At 49.3% G+C, this 19113-nt stretch overlaps 2 protein-coding genes across 7 annotated transcripts in view; one reads left to right on the top strand and one right to left on the bottom strand.

Moving 5' to 3' along the window:
- Ppp6r2 (protein phosphatase 6 regulatory subunit 2) overlaps window positions 1-6921 on the bottom strand; it is a 94213-nt gene extending 87292 nt beyond the window's left edge. For both annotated transcript variants that reach the window (XM_035440817.1, XM_035440818.1), the window contains exon 1: window positions 6765-6921. The gene's annotated coding sequence lies outside the window, so the exon portion shown is untranslated. The remainder of the gene's footprint in view (window positions 1-6764) is intronic.
- On the top strand, window positions 6542-15608 carry Dennd6b (DENN domain containing 6B). Of its 5 annotated transcripts, none has more exons than XM_027396247.2 (20): window positions 6542-6841; window positions 9114-9152; window positions 9226-9268; window positions 9934-10046; window positions 10921-11001; window positions 11569-11674; window positions 11757-11836; window positions 11926-11988; window positions 12220-12275; window positions 12878-13000; window positions 13088-13183; window positions 13266-13360; window positions 13493-13558; window positions 14053-14117; window positions 14228-14317; window positions 14417-14470; window positions 14788-14897; window positions 14979-15073; window positions 15164-15241; window positions 15316-15608. In XM_027396247.2, exons 1-20 carry the CDS (start codon window positions 6665-6667, stop codon window positions 15495-15497), a joined length of 1812 nt encoding a protein of 603 aa, XP_027252048.1. In that variant the 5' UTR covers window positions 6542-6664; the 3' UTR covers window positions 15498-15608. The 5 variants fall into 5 exon arrangements, 4 of the variants coding, with proteins under 4 accessions (XP_027252048.1, XP_027252049.1, XP_027252051.1 ...); XR_004768624.1 differs by having other exon boundaries at window positions 6546-6841; window positions 15167-15241; window positions 15316-15358; XM_027396248.2 differs by having other exon boundaries at window positions 6547-6841; window positions 14979-15081.
- Window positions 15609-19113: the final 3505 nt, after the last annotated feature.

Below are 19113 nucleotides of genomic sequence, written 5' to 3'. Positions count from 1 at the left end.
TTTGAAGCCAGCCTTGTCTACAGAGCTAGTTCCAGGACAACCAGAGCTACACAAAGAACCCTGTCTCCAAAGAGAGGGGGCAGGTGGTTTCTGTGTAACAGTCTTGACTGTCCCAGAACTCACTTTGCAGACCAGGCTGGTCTAGAACTCACTAAAATCTGCCTGCCTCTGCCTCCCGAGTGTTGGAATTAAAGGTGTGAGCCACCACCACCCGGCTATAAATCTTTTTTTTTTTTTTAGTTTTTCAAGAGACAGAGTTTCTTTGAAGCCTGTCCTGGAACTCACTCTGTAGACTAGGCTGGCTTCGAACTCACAGAGATCTACCTGCCTCTGCCTCCTGAGTGCTAGGATTAAAGGCGTGTGCCACCAACGCCCTCCGGCTATGAATCTTAAAAAAAAATAATTTAAAAGAATGTGTATTGCTCATGCAGAGAACTGGAGTTTGGCTCTCAGCATCCACATAGGTGGCTCACACCTGCCTGTAACTCCAGTTGTTTGGGATCCAATGACTTTTTCTGGCATTCATGGACACTGCATTCAGATGTGTACACACACACACACTTAAAATTAATGATAAAAATAAAAAATGAGAGCCAGGTGGTGGTGGTTCCAGGACAGGCTCCAAAGCTACAGAGAAACCCTGTCTTGAAAAACCAAAAATAAAAAAATATATATATAAGCACATACAATGGACCATTAGCCATAATGAAGAAAAGATGATGAACTAGAGAACATCATTAGAACTTAGTTGAACACTGAAAGACAAGGGTCATCTGCATTTTTTAAGTCACTGTGTAGTCTTGAAACTCACTTTGTAGACCAGACTGACCCAGAGCTCAATGAGATCCACCTGTTGCTGTCTCTTTAATACACATTGGTATTAAAGGTGTTTGTCTGGCTATATGCATTCTTTCATAAGCAGAATTTTTAAAAAATGATGATCCTAATGTAGAAGAGAGACTATTAAAGACTGGGAAGGGTGCCAGGGGAGAACAGATGGAGAAGAGTTAAGTGTGAGCTAAACATGACATAGAAATATATGAAAATATCACGGTGAAACCACTAATTTGGCAGGCAATAGTGAAATGGTGCACACCTGTAATCTCAACAGTTGATGTGTACAGGCAGGAGGATCAGGAGGTCATTCTCAGCTGCACAGGTGAGATAAATAAAGGCCATCCTTGGCTACATGACACCCTGGATCAAGACAAAAATCATTACTTTGTATGATTAATACATGTTAATAAAACCTGCATTATAGCAGAGTTAAAAACGTACTTAAGCTAGAGGTCATCTAACCCCACAGAAACTAATGAAGTGTTCCAGAGTAAAATTCAGTAACACATAAAAAGGGTTTTGTAGCAAGAATAATGGGGCTTATCCCATTATTTGTCTAGCACACAAAATTCATAAGGCTATTTTTGTGTGTGTGTGTGAGACAGGGTTTCTCTGTGTAACAATCTTGGCTGTCCTGGAACTCACTCTGTAGACCAGGCTGGCCTGGAACCACCTGACAACTTTTTATATCTTACTAGTGCTTGGGTTATTCCAATTTGTTGATTTGGTTCATTTGTCAAAATTCATTGAAGCTTCATGCATTTTAATATATATTCATGCCAGGTAGTGGTGGCCCAAGAGCCTTTAATCCCAGAACTTGAACTGTGAGTTCAAGGCCAGCCTGGTCTACAGAGTGAGTTCCAGGACAGCCAAGACTACACACGAGAAATTGTCTCAAAAACAAAACAAAAAATTGGAGGGTTGGGGCTGCAGAGATGGCTCAGAGGTTAAGAGCACTGGCTGCTCTTCCAGAGGTCCTGAGTTCAATTCCCACCAGCAACCATATGGTGACTCACAACCATCCGTTATGAGATCTGGTGCCCTCTTCTGGTGTGCAGATATACATGGAAGCAGAATGTTGTATACATAATAAATAAATAAATTCTTTTAAAAAAATTGGAGGGCTGGAGTGATGGCTCAGCATTGTAATTTAAAAAACTCTTTGAAGAGAAGTCATGCCATACAACATGACTCGCAAAGGAGGTTTATTGGAAAAGGAGAGAGAGGGGGCAGAGCGGGGGCAGAGACTGGTCCCTGTGGACAAGAGTGGTGGAAGAAAAAGAAAGAGGTGGAAAGAGGAAGATAGAAAGAGAGAGAGAAGGTGGGCAGGGCACTTTTAAAAGGGAACATAGTGAATGTGCACAGGAGGTGCTCTTAGTGGCTGTAGCTGAGGTTGTATCCTGTCAGAACCACAAGGGCAAGCCAGTACAGAAGCCTGAATATTAACACTCAGTGGTTAAGAGCACTCACTATTCTTGCAAGAGGCCATGGGTTTGGCTCCCAGCTTACAACCACCTGCAACTCCAGTTCCAGGAGATCTGATACCCTCTTTTTGCCTCCACAAGCACCAGGCACATGCATGGTACACATACATACATGCAAACAAAACACTCATAAACATAAAATGAAATATTGCTTTGTTTTGTTTTTCCAGACAGGGTTTCTCTGTGTAGCCTTGGCTGTCCTGGAACTCACTCTGTAGACCAGGCTGGCCTCTGCCTCTCTGAGTGTTAGGATTAAAGGTGTGAACCACCACCGGCTAGATAATATTTTTTTAAAACTTAAAAGATAACCACCAAGCCAGGTGCACGCCTTTAATCCCAGCACTCTGGAAGCAGAGGCAGGTGGAACTCTGTGAGTTTGAGGCCAGCCTGATCTACAGAGCAAGTTCCAGGACAAGTTTGAGACAGAGAAACCCTGTCTCAAAAAACCAAAAAAAATAAAAAATAAAAAAATAAAAAATAAAAAAGGTACCCACCAAGTTCAAAGGTACAGACAACAATTCTGACTCGTGAGTTATGATGGTAATTTGATGTTTAGCTAGCTACACATGCATGGGTCACCCCACTTCTGTTTTTCACAATTTCAACCAATAATGATACCTATCAAACTATCCTGGGGAAAACAGTTGAGACTGACTCTTATCTCCATTTGCAAAACTAGTCTTGCCGTGATTGGCATGCAGCAGGTGGGGAAAATGGGCTTGCTTCACTTACCACTGCAGTTGGTAGCAGTTTTCTTATTTATAAAATAATTATCTTAAACTTAACAAAATGTGGTAATTAAAAAAGATAATGATTTTGTGGCTCATAAATAACCATAAGCTCACATCCCTGCTTGGAACCTCATGACTTGGCAGATGGACTGCAAGCAAATAATTTCTAGGCAATTAAAAGTCAATGAACAACAATAATAACAAAAAGATTACTATTGTGTGGGGGGGGACACTTTTAATACCAAGAGCACTTGAGAGGCAGAGGCAGGTGGATCTCTGAGAGTTCAAGGCCAATCTGGTCTACAAAGTGAGTTCAAGACAGCCAGGGCTGATACAGGGAAACCCTGTCTCCAACACCTCTCCCCTCCCCCCACCAAAAAGACTTGGGAGATCCTTGTTGAAGCCTGGTCTAAGTCATGAATTTTGGAAGAAGGACTTAAAAAGTAAAAATCACCTAAAATACATAGTATGCTAGGTAATATTGCTATACTGCCTTCCTGAGTTCTAGAGTAGCCTGAGTTCTAGACATTTAGGGATCTCAGCTAAAACCCGACTTGGATTTGTGGCTTTGACTTAGAAAAGAATGACATTTCAAGACTAGCCTTTTTTTTTTTTTGTTTTGTTTTTTTTGTTTTTTTGAGACAGGGATTCTCTGTGGCTTTGGAGGCTGTCCTGGAACTAGCTCTTGTAGACCAGGCTGGTCTTGAACTCAAAAGAGATCCACCTGCCTCTGCCTCCCGAGTGCTGGGATTAAAGGCATGTCCCACCAACGCCCGGCTAAGACTAGCCATTTTATGAAGCAGAATGAGTTTATTTTTTTTAATGGCATCTTTATTGATAGTTTAGGATTAAGATAGGCACTCCCATGGCAAAAAGGTGGCTCCAAGACAAGGAAAAGTTGTGGATGTAGGTTTTTCCCATGCCCACTAATTCTCAAATAAACACTCAGGGGCTTAATATTAGTTATAACTGTTTGGTCAATTGACTAGCTCTCACAGTTAAATTAACCCATTTCTATTAGTTTATATTTTCCATGGGGCTCGTGGCTTGTTACCTCACATCTTGCTTCTCCAATGGCTACATGGCATCTCCCTGATTCTGCCCTTTTTTCACTCTGTATCTGTTTGGATTTTCAACCTGGCTGTATTCTGCCTGCCCATTGGCCAAATCAGCTTTACTCATCAACCAATAAAAGTAACACATATTCACAGCATACAGAAGGCCATCCCACATCAAAAAGTAAAACTGCAACCCATGGGCTAAATACTTTTCACCCTCATTATCTCCATCAGCACTTTGCTCCAACTTCTAATAGAATAAGAGCTGGGACTTTTTTTTTAAAGATTTTATTTATTTATTTATTTATTATGTATACAGTCTTCTGCCTATACAGTCTTCTGCCTACATATAGGCAGACTGCACCAGATCTCATTCAAGGAGGTTGTGAGCCACCATGTGGTTGCTGGGAATTGAACTCAGGACCTCTGGAAGAACAGTCAGTGCTCTTAACCACTGAGCCATCTCTCCAGCCCAAGAGCTGGGACTTAACAAAAAAATATTTTATATAGACTTAAGCACAGGAGTTAAGAGAGGCAATGCAAGTATGGTGATGGCCACCTTTAACCCCAGCAGAGGCAGAGTTCTGTGAGTTCAAGATGAACTTGGTCTACATATCAAGTTCAACCCCAGCCAAAACTACATAGAGAGACCCTGACTCAAAGGAGGATGTGTGCTGGGGGCATGGGATTCAGAAGAAAGATATCCAAGAGTACAGATATAGGCTTCTCAAGGAGCCAGTAAGACAAATCCATAGGTACCAGTTCTGTACAAAAGTTACAATTATTCAGCATTGATCATATATCCCATCTTGATGGCTCTCAGGTTGTATCTCCAAAGATTACTAATGCGCCCTCCCCATAAGTAGGATGGGTGAGGAAGCTCTGGGAATGCCTTTGATGGCAATCTGGTAAGGTAAAACCAGAAATTATTAGGGTTGCATAAGAGATTTGGTTTAAAGCCAGGTATTGGTGGGTGCTTGCCTTTAATCCCAGCACTCAGGAGGCAGAGGCAGGCAGATATCTTTGAGTTTGAGAGCAGCCTGGCCTATAAGAGCTAGTTCCAGGACAACCTCCAAAGTCACAGAGAAACCCTGTCTCGAAAAAACAAAAAAATCCCCCCAAAAGATTTCGTTTACGTCCTGCCTTGTAAAAGAAGTTTCTGATGGGATTTCTGGAAAATGGCATATTTATAGCTGAGAAAAGAAAGGCCTTAAAGCAGGTGTTAATTATGCTACATTTCTTGCTCCTCTATTGGCAAGAGCAGGGGTGTGGGGAGGAGGAAGGCTCTCCATTTCCCTTCTCATGCCCCCGCCCCCAATTTTTCTGAATTTCTAGCCCGCCTCATTGTCTCTTTGTTCTAAATTCACACTTCTATAAACCCGGCCTCCAAGTTAGCCTGCAAACTCCTGTACTCCTAGAGGCAGCAGCATTAACTGACCAGGCTGCCTCTTTGTTAGACAAACTGGGCACACCAGCCTGGAGTGGGAGTGGGTCAGGAGCAGATATGCCAACTCGGGCAGAATGGCCTTCAATAAAAAGTGGGTGGGTGGAGATGTGGTTTACCATTGGTGTCCAACCCTGTACAGGGAACCCCAATGAAGAACAGGAGAATTATATATTCAGATACAAAATTGTGAACTTAAAACATTTTGGTGTTTAAAGATTTATTTTGTAGCGTTTGCCTGTGCATGGTGCCCATGGTGGTCAGAAGAGGATCCGCAGGAAGTACAGTTACAGTTGTGAGCAGCCAAGAGGATGCAGCCGGTGTTCTTATGCACTGAACCATCTCCCCAGCCCCAAACATTGTGGGTTGTTTTTTGTTTTTTTTTTCCCCCACACTTTTTTGTTTGTTTTGTTTTTCGGAGACAGGTTTCTCTGTGTCGCCCTGGCTGTCCCGAAACTCTCGCTCTGTAGCCTGAACTCAGATAGCTATCTGTCTGCCTCTACCACCCCAGTGCTGGGATTAAAGGCGAGCGCCACCACCGCCCGGAAGTGGTTTTCACACTTTTAAAGGATTGAGCTTTTGAGGTTTGCAACTAGCTTGGGCGATTGCCCAGTGTGAACGCTGTAGACGACAAGGTCCAGTGGCGATGACACGCAAAATGAACATTAACCTCACAACACTCGGCTGGGATGGATACCCCTAGGTAGCCCAATATAATTTCTCTGTGTGGTTCAGAGAAGCAAAAACGTCAGACACCCCTGGTAGGCGCCACGACAACCCAGACGCGGGCCAGGGATATCAGATCCAGCACTGCTCGCCGGCCAGATTCAGAGCGGCACCGGCCCCTCCCCGCCCCCCACGGGCGGACCCGGGTCACGCATCCTCCACTATCGGGAAGTGCCACCAGCTCTGGACCCCTCTAACCGGTTGGGGCCTTTCTCGCTGGTACATTCGCCGACGCCCCAGGGCGGACGCTCCTCTGGCGCCAGGGGGCGCGCGGCTGCTCCGGGGACCTTCTGGCCTGAGGCGGCAGCTCGACTGCTCCGAGGCGGGCCAGGTGAACCCCCGCGTTTCCCCCGCAACGTGCGGGTATCGCTTTGAGCTCCCACTATGGAGGTGCCGCTAGCCACCGGGCCTCGGCAAGCTGGCGGAGAACTAGGCACGACTAGGTCCACGTCCTCCGGCCGCGCAGCGCGGGCCTCGGCGATACCTTGGGCGCGCTTCTCTGCTTGGCTGGAGTGCGTGTGCGTGGTCACCTTCGATCTGGAGCTGGGCCAGGCGCTGGAGGTAAGCCGTCCGGCTGGCCGACCCTCCAAAACTGTCCGCGTGCCTCGCCTTCCGCGACCTGAACCTCTGCAGACGCCCCTCCTCTCCGGACGTCCCTCCCCCCACGCTCCTCCCTTCCCTCGCCTGCACCCCTGCGGCTCCTTTCCTCCCAGTCAAGTCTCAACGCTGCGCGCCCACCCTCCAGGAAGCAGGTCGCATGCCCTCCTGGCCTGTAGCCTTCCTGCTTGGTCTACGGTCCTCTTAGGCGTCTCTCTGAATACTTTGTATCCTCAGGCTCACCTTTCTCCCACTTCCTTCGACTAATGAATGACTAGTTTAGCGACCTCCTCTTTCCTAACCCTTTCCTATTGCCTGACACCTCTCCAAGAGGAGCCTCTTCCTCCCGGGCCAAGAAAGGGACAGTCTCCAAGGCCTGGCTACCTATCCATCAATGTGTCTTCCACAACGTCTTCCGTGGCTCTTTCCCCCAAAGAGGCAAAAATATCTCCTGTCCTAAATTGCTCAAGCCAGAGTCCTAGGGTCCGTGTCCCCCCAGGTTCCACATTGATTCAGCTGTAGTCTCTAATGTCACGCATAATTTGTTTCTGATTTTCCTGCTAAGAATCCTGCCTTTTTCATTTAGAATCAGATCCAGACCCTGTGAGGCACTGCTTGGCCCCTCTGTTTTGAGCTCTTCTCAACCTTTGGCATCTGGTCACCAGCTGTGTGCAGCTAGCTGGGCGGAGCCTTAGGCTTTTGATGTGGTCCTTCTGTGGCATGAAGGCCTCCATTCCACCTACGCATAAAGGCAGCTTCCCTTCTAGATAAGATGAAAATATCAGCCAGGCATAGTGGTGCATGCAGACCCTAGCATTTGGGAGGCTGAGGCAGAATCACAAGTTGGAGGCTAGCATGGATTATATAGTGAGTTCCAGAGTAGCCTGAGCTTCAGAATCAGATATTGTATGAAGAGAGAGAGAAAAAAAAATGGCATGGTGGTACGTGTCTAATTCCAGTACTCTGGAGGCAGAACCTAGCTGATCTCTCTGAGTTCAAGGCCAACTTGGTCAATTTAATGAGTTCCAGGGCAACCAAGGCTACACAATGAGACCTTGTCTCAACAAGAAAGAAAGAAAGAAAGAAAGAAAGAAAGAAAGAAAGAAAGAAAGAAAACAACAAAGCAAAAACCAGCAGAAAGATGAAGAGGAGGAAGAAAATGTGTTAGATTCAATGAAGCTTTTGGCAGGTCCAGTCAAGATAATGTCTGTTCTAAATGGCCCTGACACAAACTCAGGAACTGACCATCACAGGAGGTCCACTGTAGATGATGGTGTTTCAGAGGCAGACCACAATGTCAGAGGGACCTGTGAGAGCCTGAGAGGCTGTGAATGTAGCTGAGGTAAGGCTGAAAAGTGACCCTTGAGACCTTTGTGGTTAGAGAAATGCTGTGGCCCAGATAATGAGGTCTAAAATCTTCTAAACAGAAAAGTGTAATTTTTTTTTTTTTTTGTGGGGGGAGAATATGTGTTTCCAGACAGGGTTTCCTCTGTGTATCTCTGGCTGTCCTGGAATTTATTCTGTAGACCAGGTTGATTGTACACTCACAGAGATCCGACTGCCTCTGCTTCCTGAGTGCTGGGATTAAAGGCATGCACCACCACCACCTGGCCATACACATACTTTTTGGTTTTTTTTGAGGGTCTTCATAGCCAGGCTGTCTTAAAACTCACTATGTAGAGTAGGGTGACTTTGCCTTCACTTATATTGGCTTTTTGAGGGAGGTGTCCCCGAAACAGACCTTCTCCAGTCTTAATGCCTCTGCCTCTGAGTACTGGGATCAAAGGCGTGCACCACCATGCCTGGCCCTCAGCTTGGTTTCCTGTATCACCCAGGACCACCAGTCGAGGGGTGGCAGTACGCATAACAGGTTGGGCCTTACCACATCATTCACTAATTAAGAAAATGTACTACAGACCAGCCTTATGGAGGAATTTTCTCAGTTGAGAGTCACTCTTCCCAAATGACTCTAGTTAGCTCTTGTCAAGTTGATGGAACACTAGCAAGTACACCCAGTATACACACTAGGGCTGAATGTAATGGAGAGGAGGGATCAGATTTGAGGAGGAGGTTCTGATGTAAGACAGCATGTAGGGAAGGAGGTCTCTGGGAGGCCAGGCAGTGGGCCAGGAGGATAGCCCACCCTAGCAAACTCAGCTTATGGCTGAGCTGCCTTGGTGGACGGTGTCACCTCCAGCAGATACAGGATCACCAAGTACTCTGTGTTCCTCTGCAGCTAGTCTACCCGAGTGACTTCCAGCTCACAGACAAGGAGGTAAGTTCTGGACTTCTGGGGAATGGGTGTCCCCAGGAGTCAGCCAGCCCTCATCGGGCTCTGTTTGTTTCAGAAAAGCAGCATCTGCTACCTGTCTTTTCCAGACTCCCACTCAGGTAGGTAATCCCATACTCCCTCAACTGGACACTGGCTCTGGGGCTAGAAGGCAATGGGCAAAAAGTGGAGTGATGAGGCCAATGGTAGGTAAGCTGCCAGCAGTATATAGGACTCTCACTGGAGCCCCAGCCACAGCAAGATATCCAGGTTCTCTAAAATCCATAGATAAGGGGTTGGAGAAATGGCTCAGTGGTTAAGAGGACTGGCTGCTCTTCCAAAGGACCCGGGTTCAATCCCCAGCACCCACATGGCAGATCACAACTGTCTAACTCCAAGATCTGACACCCTCATACAGATGTATATGCAGGCAAAATACAATGCATATAAAATAAAAATTATTTTAAAAAACCCCATAGCTATCTATCTATCTGGGCAGTCTGGTCTCCTTCACTCCATTACAGCAGCCACCAAGTTGAGCATTGTATAGTGTATTCCCCTGGCCCAAGCTGATTGAGTCAGGCTCCTGCAGGGAAACGTAAGATAGTTCTTTGTGTTGATTGAGTCCAAGACCCTTATGTGGTGTGTAGGATCAGGATAGGAGTCTCCTGGGAGACAGATCCTCCAGTCAGTTTTCCCTTGAGTGTACCACAGTCCCCTTGACTAGTACCATAGTCCTCACTCCTGACAATGGGAGGACATGCGCAGCAGGGCTGCCTCTTTTCAGGATGCCTTGGAGACACTCAGTTCAGTTTCCGTATGCGTCAGTGTGGAGGACAGAGGAGCCTCTGGCATGGTGATGACAAGCCTTATAACAACAAGGCTCCCTTGGCCCTGCAGGTGAGTACTGGGATGTATCTGGTTTGTGTCTTCTTTTCCTTTTACTAGGGGCTCCTGGCTCCTGGCTGTGAACATATGCTTTAAAACCCATGGGCTTGTGTGGTAGAAGTGCTGGCCAGGCCCATCCTGGAAGGTCAGTAACTGTAAGCCCTGCTGATCTTGTACTGGAGGTCTCCACCTGGGTCCGCTCTTGTGGGGTTTGCCAGCACCACTAAAGTTGGTCTCCCTTGCTGGTCACCTGTGTGATTAAATAGTGTGGCTCAATGAGCAGAATACTGCAGGGCCTTCCAGAGATCCTGGGGCACTCTCATGTTGGCTAAGTCCTTTCTCTGTCAGCCAATGTCCCCTATACTGGGTTAGCCCACCTTCTGAATGAGAGAATTCTAGGTCCCACTGTGGTAGGCAGAGGGCAGTTCCTAGTCTTGGGCAACTGCTTCCTAGATCTCCTGGATTCTTAGGTTAGTTTTTCTTTTTTTGTTTGTTTGTTTTGTTTTCAAGACAGGATTTCTTTGTGTAGCCCTGGCTGTCCTGGAACTAGCGTGTAGACCAGACTGGCCTTGAACTCACAGAGATCAGCCTGCCTCTGCCTATCAAGTGCTGGGATTAAAGGCATTCACCACCGCTCAGCATTTTTGTTTTTTTTAAGATAGGGTCTCTCTATGTAGCCCTAGCTGTCCTGGAATTTGCTATGTAGACCAGGCTGGCCTTGAATTCATAGAGATCTACCTGCCTCTGCCTCCCAACACTAACCCTGAGTGCCAGAACTAAAGGCATGTACTACCATGCCCGGCCTTAGGTTTCCTCCTTAACAGCTGTCACTCTGGATCTATCTAATGGCCTATGTAGGGTATGGCTAACACTGCATTCCTTACAGAGAGAGCCAGCGCACTACCTGGGCTATGTGTACTTCAGACAAGTGAAGGACAGCTCTGTGAAGAGGGGCTACTTCCAGAAGGTGAGGTGCCTGCCGCTGTGAGATAGTGCTGTGGAGAGGTAATAAATGCTGGACAGCTGGAGGACAGCTAGTGAGGAGTCCTGAGCTCCCAAGGGTGCCTACCTATCTGCAGCCCACCTGGGTAGCATGACCAAGGAGGAGCCACCACTGTGCCCAGTTCTTCCTGAAGCCTTTCTTTACCTAGTATGGCACTAAAGGCCTTTCTGTCCTTGGGCCCAGAATATCCCAGCTCCTTGCTGGTGTCATTACACTGCCAGGGTAAGGACAATTCAGCCAGCTCACATTTCCCTGTGAAGGTCCCAGGCCCAGTCCTAACCCTGCTTGTTACCTGGAGTTATCTATCCTATGGTTATCTACATTAGCTCAGGGTGTAGACATCAGACTTTCTCTTGTCCAGTCCTGATACATGAATCAGGCTGTTCTGTGGCAGCTGTCCTATGGGGTAGCGGGGATATGCTGCCCTGACCAGCTCTGAGTAAGCACGGCTTCAGGGTTGCCATGGGCTCCTGAATTATAGGAGTGATGTCTGTAGTTGAATGCCCTCTGATTGGCCCTGCATCACCACAGTCTTTAGTGCTGGTGTCCCGCCTGCCATTTGTCCGACTATTTCAATCACTCCTAAGTCTGATCGCCCCTGAATACTTTGAGAAGCTGGCACCCTGCCTGGAAGCAGGTGAGTGGCCATCAGACATGGCAACATTGTCTCATCTCAGCCCTTTGGGAGGGCTCCTGACATTGGCCACCTGTGTCCACAGTTTGTAATGAGATTGACCAATGGCCAGCCCCTGTGCCTGGGCAGACCCTGAACCTACCTGTCATGGGAGTCGTCATTCAGGTGAGGACCAGCTGGAGAGTAAGCAGTGCTGGTGTCGGTGGGTGGAGACACTCTACACCCTTTCTGGCAGCTGTTTCCTCCCTTCCTAGGTGCACATCCCGTCCAGGGTGGACAAGCTGGAATCCAATCCTCCAAAGCAGTGTGACCAAGAGGTGGGGGATGGGATAGGAGGAGCTGGGCCTTAGCCTGAGCCTGGTCCCTGGGCTTGGGTGGTCATCACCTCTGCCTCAGCAGCCTACTTTGTGGGTGGCCAAACCTAGGCAAAACCACAGTGGTGGCCAGCATTTTCAGTCTGGAGGGGGATGGCATGGAGCAGGGTCTGCAGGATTGTCATCAGATAGAGTGTTCACCTTGGCCTGACCTACATTCCCTTCACTTCTCAGAACCTGCTGCCAGCCCCAGTCGTCCTCACTAGTGTCCATGAACTGGATCTGTTTAGGTGAGCCCTGTAGGGTATCACAGGCTACTCTGAGGGAGCCTACCCACGGTCATACACACACAAGTGTGTGTGTCATGCAGGACACAACTAGTCGAGAGAGGCTGCTCATCCGAGTGACCCTTAGAAGAGGAGACGTGGTCCCAGGTGTCTGACTTAGGGAAAATGGGTACAGTGGGCAGGAAGGTTCTGTGCCCAAAGAACTTGTAAGGGAGACGTTTGCTCTTTGAGACTGCTCCTTTGTGCCTATCTAGGTGTCTTCAAGGGATCCTGGACTTTGAGATTATCTTGTTCCATCCTGGGCCCAACAGGAGCCAGGACTTTAGTCTAGAGGCATAAGAGGCAACAGGAGTAGCAGGGCCCTGGATTGGTAGGACACCTTGGGGCTTTGGATCTGCAGCCCCTCACAGGCAGGGTCCAGATCAGGTCCCCTAGGCCAGCATTAGCTCACGTGGTCTGTCAGAACATGGGATGACTGTGGTGACCTGAGATAACCTTACACTCAAACCACCTTTACTCCTGTATTTGAGAGAAGTAGTGCTCTATGCTTGCTACAGCCCCTTTGTAACAGCTGCCTGACTGACACGATTGCTTTCCTGTACCAGGTGCTTCCGGCCAGTGCTAACCCATGTGCAGACCCTGTGGGAGCTCATGCTCCTTGGGGAGCCCCTAGTGGTCCTGGCACCCTCACCTGATGTGTCTTCAGAGCTGGTGCTAGCCCTGACCAGGTACAAACTAGACTGTACCCACTAGACTGTCATGGCTATGCCTGGTTACCCCAGCATTACATGTTCCTTGCTGCTCTACCCCCACAGTTGCCTGCAGCCCCTGAAGTTCTGCTGTGACTTCCGCCCCTACTTCACCATTCATGACAGCGAGTTCAAGGAGCTCACAACACGAACACAGGCTCCGTAAGTACATGTCCTCCCTTCCTGCTCTCACACACTACCTCCCCTGGGCCTCTCTCTGCCTCTCCTCTTTCTTTCTCTCTAGACCAAACGTGGTCCTGGGAGTCACAAACCCTTTCTTTATCAAAACACTCCAGCACTGGCCTCATGTCCTTCGAATTGGGGAGCCCAAGATGTCAGGTGAGAAGACCAGGGGCTATAAGCCTCACTGGCTTGGGACCTAAGGTGGGGCTCTGTACCCAATACCCCTGAAGCCATAGGCACAGGCAGAGCTGTGGGTACTGAGCCTTGGCTACTGGGTGTATTTCACAGGGGACCTTCCTAAGCAGGTCAAGCTTAAAAAACCCTCACGGCTGAAGACTCTTGACACCAAGCCAGGTCTGTGCTTCCCCCTGGGCTGCCTCCCCATCTACTCTGGTGAGGCCTGTCCTGTACTTGGTAGAGTCCCCCAGTGGTGATGGCCAGGCCTTCTGACTCTTTTTCTTTCTACTCAGGCCCCATGGTGGCAGGTGGGGGGACATTGTCTTCTTTAGCAGGTCTCTCTCTGTTTTTTGTTTTTTTTGTTTCTTTTTGAGACAGGGTTTCTCTGTATTGTTTTAGAGGCTGTCCTGGAACTCACTCAGTAGACCAGGCTGGCTTTGAACTCAAAGAGATCCATCTGTCTCTGCCTCCCGAGTGCTGGGATTAAAGCGTGCGCCACCAACACCCGGCAGCAGGTCTCTTAAGTCTTGGGACTGATGGGTTGAGAGATGTGCAGGTTCTTTCAAGGGGATGGGGCTCTAGGCAGATCAGGCAACCATCTTCATCATCAGTAGAGCTCTGGGAGTAGAAGGGAGGCTGAATGGACAGCTACAACTCTGACCTCCTGTCAGGCCTCTACACCTCATATACTGCCCACCTCCACCGGGACAAAGCACTGCTTAAACGACTGCTCAAGGTATAGGCTATTGGGTGGGGCCTGGACATGGGTACTTGGTGTGGTATGAAGGATGCAGGGTACCAGCCAATGCTGAGACTCAACAGGAAGTCCCCTGCTTCCTGTTGCAGGGCGTACAGAAGAAAAGGCCATGGGATGCACAAAGTGCCCTGCTGAGGCGGCACCTCCTAGAGCTCACACAGAGTTTCATCATTCCTCTGGTGAGACAGGCAGGGTGTGCCAGCAGTGGGGGAGAAGTAGTAGGGGTTAGTGAAAGCAGAAGCTAGGACAACACTCATTGCTTGTCCCTCTCCCTCCAGGAGCACTACATGGCCAGCCTTATGCCGCTGCAGAAGAGCATCACACCCTGGAAGGTGGAGTCCGGGGAGTTCTGGGGAGGGTCAATTCAATCCCCACACCAAGAAGGGAAGAAGTCCATATGGAACAGAGAGGGTAGCTGTGAGGCAGGGGCCATCAGGGCATGAAGTTGACCTGTGCCAGCCAGGCATCCCACCCAGGACAGAGAAAGAGACACTGACAGAAGTCCTGAGGGACTGTCCAGGGATCTGTCCCAAACAGGGTGGGGTGAAGATCTTTAGATAGATCCTGGAGGGAGGTCTCCATCCTGCTGAAAGGTAGAACCTGTATGTCTGTGCTCTTTAGCACCCAGCTCATACTGCCTTTGTCTCAGAGCCCCCCCCAGATCTGCCCCTTCCGCCAGGATGATTTCCTGCGTAGCCTGGAACATTCGGGACCCCAGCTCACCTGCATTCTCAAGGGTGACTGGCTGGGCCTCTACAGGTGGGAAAACATTGGGCATAGGCTGCTGTGGGTGCCCCACATATACTAGGTCAGCTCCTCAGCCGCCTCTTGTCATCATAGGCGTTTTTTCAAGTCCCCCCATTTCGATGGTTGGTATCGGCAACGACATAAAGAGATGGCCCAGAAGCTGGAAGCTCTGCACCTGGAAGCTATTTGTGAGGCGGTGAGGGAAGGCAAAGGGAGGGGATAGGAACAGGCCTGGGGTAGGTGGGAGGCTTGGTGAGAAGAACCTGAACTGTCCCTAGCAGAACATCGAGGCCTGGATGAAGGACAAGTCGGAGGTGGAAGTGGTAGACCTAGCCCTGAAACTTCGGGAAAAGCTGGTGAGAAGCCTTCTTTACCGCTTCCACATCCCAGGCCAGAAGTATGGCCACCCCTTACTACCATTGCCCTCCAGGTGCGGGCACAGAGCCACCAGGTCCCCGTGAAGGAGGTGACACTGCAGCGTGCTCAGCTGTACATCGACACAGTTATTGGCTCCCTGCCCAAGGACCTACAAGCAGTCCTGTGCCCTCCCTAGGACAGAGCCAACTTGTGTGGTCCTGGAGGCCTAAGTCTGCCAAGTTCCCTCTACGGTGAAGGCAGGCATCCACCAAGCTGGGACTCCCAGCCTTGGCCTCCTACCTCGGCTTCAGCCTCTCTCCCGGAACCACCTCTGTCCCATCAGTAAAAATGACATTTGGAATGACAGTCTGGTCCCTGACTGTGGGGGGATTCTCTGCTGGCACTGCCTCACTCCTTCCTGGTCCCCACCTGTCCTCTGAAGCTGCAGGTGGGAGTGGGCTAGTAGCCCTCACTGCTGTAGGTGCCTTTACCACCTGCCCCCTCCTGGCTCCCATCTGCCCACACTTCAGGATGCTTTGTGTTGTGGGTCCTTTAGCCCAGCAGGCTTCCCAGCTCAGAACAGAGGGAGGCAGCTGCCAGGGCCAGCCCTTCTTTACACTCCACTCACTCATTCCCTCTTCTGGGAGTGATGGGTACTTTGCCGAGGCAGCTACTTGAGGGGGCAGAAAGCTTTTGTCCTGTGAGGGCCTAAATCTCCTTCCTGCTCTGACTGGTCAGGATGAGAGAGTGAGGGATGGTTATGGGACCTGGCACCCCACTTGGAAAGCAAGCTCGGGGCCCCCCACCCCCAAACCTGCGGCCATGCATTTCACCCAAGCTGCCAAGGGAGACTCTGGCTTTTCTTCTTGTGTCTGCCTCTCCCCTTGAAGCTTGAAAGCTTTGGACTGTAGCCTAATGTTGCATTCTCTGCTGTCTTGTCCTTAGGGTACAGTTGATCTCTCAGGCCAAGGTGTCTCTTGGAGGTACTGTTCTGTGCTCTTCCTAGGAAAGGGTTAACCTGTGTGATCCCAGGGACCTAAGTCTGCCAAGCCTTCCTTTCCCTTCAAGGCTCTGACCTGGCTTCAGCTCCCCCTCCTAGAACCACCTTTGTCCCAGCAGTAAAAATGACATTTGGAACCACAGCCTGGTCCCTGAACGGTTGGAGGAGTCTTTTCTAGCCCTGTCTCACCCCTTCCTGGATTGGATACTGTTGTGCACTGACCCCTCCACCCCCACCCGCCTGGGTACAATGAGCTACAATGTTACAGCCTAGCACAATATCAGGGCTGTTGGGATGGTACAGACTAAGTAAGATCCAGAGCTACCGCCAAACCCCAGCTGAGTATCAGAAACCTGTAGGTGGGTCTCCTGACCACTCAGACTCTAAATCTGAGAGACCAGGCCATGTAGATGGCTCACTGGGCAGTTTGGGGCAGCAGCAGGGTAAGAGGGGCATTAGAAAGAGTGGACTGACCGGGCAGTTGTGACACATGCCTTTAATCCCAGCACTCGGAAAGCAGGTGGATCTCTGAGTTTGAGGTCAGCCTGGTCTACAGAGCTAGTTCCAGGACAGCTAGGGCTGTTACACAGAGAAACCCTGTCTCGAAAAACCAAAAAAAAGAAAGAACAGGTTGTACACACTGTAATGTTTAAGGAGTATTCACAAAGTAAGCTAATGCAGAGCTGCACGGTGAGTTTTTGCTTTCTTCTAGAGCTCTCCTGTAACATGACTATAACCCTCTGGGTTCTTCGGATTCCTTTGATCAAACCCTCAAGTATGTATTGCCTTGCCCTTCCCCACTGATTCTGGCTAAGTCCAGATGTAACAAAGGCTGTCCATTGTACACAGGTGCCAGGCCTGTTCCTAGATCTTTGTTTCTCCCTTACCCCTATGACCTCAGGCTATAACAGTTTGTCACGTTGTATGCATTTTACAGGCAAGGAAATAGACAAGATAGATGTGATGAAGGTGTACAGTGAGCTAAATCATTCTCAGTGTCCTGTTAGAAAACTGAGCAGAGCAGGTGGAGGTTGAGTCCTTGGCATTAGGAAGAGTGGCCCTGGCACCTCCTGAAACAGAGGTGCCAGCCTCACCACCAAAAGCCTGGTCTCTAAGGGATCTTCAGAAATATGGCATCTTCCACTGTGACAGATGGAGCTTCCAGGCTATGGGGACAGCACAGTGCTAGCCATTTGGAGTCTGAAACTGTGCCTTTGGTGTGCCCAGCCTCATATCCAAGTATAGAGTGGCAAGGTCTGAAGCTCCCAGGTCTTATTGGTCTCACTCTAAAGAGCACATCTCAAATGCCACTGCAATGTGTTGTGTTTTCCCTTCACTTTCTGGGGGCTGTCATACAGTAAGCTTCATAGTGGCTCCCATGGACCTCCGACACCATCCACCTGGGACTAATTAGCTTCTGTCCTAGCAATCAGTCATTCTCAGAACACTGGACATGGGACTCAGAAACAGATTTAGGGGTTATGTGGCGTGTGTGTTCACAACAGTACTTCCTAGGGCATAGACCCAAGGCATATAGGAATGAGGAAAAAGTACCATCTCCTTTTAGGTGCTTGTCCTGGCTACTGGGTAGAGTTTACAGCCTGGGGCCTCCTACCAGCTACATCCTCTTCTACTCTAGCTCTCCCAGGATGGGATCAGCTGAGTTAGTGGGGGTTTCTGTCCAGAGTAGGTTAAAGACTTCAAGTCCATGCCCAGGGCAGGGCCTGGAGAGAAGACAGATGGCTTCAAGGAAGTGCTTCCCTCCCCCCAAGCCCAAGGGCCCTCATGGTTAAGATGCCTGGATAGTGAAAAAAAAAAAAAAAAATCCAAGATGCAGTGATCCCCAGGGCTCCCTTGTGTGGCATATTGGAGAGAGCTGTGAGCCAGCATTCAAGGGATCTAGGAGGGCTGGGTGGAGGTCATGAGGCAGCCAGCCCCAGGGACAAGACCGGAAGAACAGGAGGGATCTTTTACCCTCCAGCTTCCTGCCTTCTATTTTGAGCCCCACTCAGTTTGGAATACTGGCCTTCCCACAACTTTGGTATTAAAATATCTTTTTGTGGTAAAATACTTATTTTTTTTTTGATACAGATTTTGCAGCCCTGCAAATTACTAGATATTTTGAAGTCCCTTGGTATGTGTGTGTATGTGGGGGGGGGGGAAACTGTTGTTGGAGGGAAGAAGGTAATATGATAAAGCCTAGCTGCTTGGCGATGGGGCAAGTCAGTCTTGCTTACACAACCGGCAAAACCCTCAGATTTGTAGTCTTTTGCTGGGGAAGGCTTAAGAATTGGGGTGGATCCCCAAAGTTGGGGAGGAGATGCCTAAGGAAATAGGAAGTAGGCAGTCTTCAAGGAGGGCAATTTTGGGTGGAGGCGATAGATACTGCAGGGTAGACACGAGCTGAGCTATGCAAACTAGTCCCAAACCCTGTTCTGCGACAGTGGGGTCATCGCCAAGTTACAAATCCATGGGGCCACAGCATGGGTGACTTGGAGATCAGAAAGAAGTAGGAACTCTAGGGAGTAGTTCTGTCCTACCCAATAGATGAAGACTTGGGGGTCGCTAAGGCCCAGATATGATGGGCCAGGGGACCAGGAAGGAGGGCAATGAGAGCAGAGTTCCAGCTATTCTGCAGGAGACTGAGCGGCTAGAATCCCGGAGAAAGAATCACCCTCGGGAAGGACACGAGCGTGGTCCCCCTGTTGCCAATCTGGTGGCGAGGTTCCTTGCGCCCCGCCCATCTCCAAGAGGAACACTTAAGGCCTCGGTCTGGCCCAGCCGAAGCCACCCACCAGTGCCGGGCCGCGTGCACCAATTCACTTCGGCCTGAGGCACTCCCGGGGTGGTGCCCAGCCTCAGCGAACTCCT

This window comes from Cricetulus griseus, chromosome 2, assembly GCF_003668045.3.
Source record: "Cricetulus griseus strain 17A/GY chromosome 2, alternate assembly CriGri-PICRH-1.0, whole genome shotgun sequence".
Taxonomy (NCBI): Eukaryota; Metazoa; Chordata; class Mammalia; order Rodentia; family Cricetidae; genus Cricetulus; species Cricetulus griseus.
Note: the sequence above shows the minus strand (reverse complement) of the source record. Positions and strands in the feature narration are given on the sequence as shown.

Bases quoted from the DNA above. Each gene is read 5' to 3' on its own strand.
- Dennd6b (XM_027396247.2), top strand. From the start codon at position 6,665: ATGGAGGTGCCGCTAGCCACCGGGCCTCGGCAAGCTGGCGGAGAACTA. The intron at 13,001-13,087 runs GTACAAACTAGA...CTACCCCCACAG, and splicing joins CTGGTGCTAGCCCTGACCAG to TTGCCTGCAGCCCCTGAAGT. The intron at 15,242-15,315 runs GTGAGAAGCCTT...ATTGCCCTCCAG, and splicing joins TGAAACTTCGGGAAAAGCTG to GTGCGGGCACAGAGCCACCA.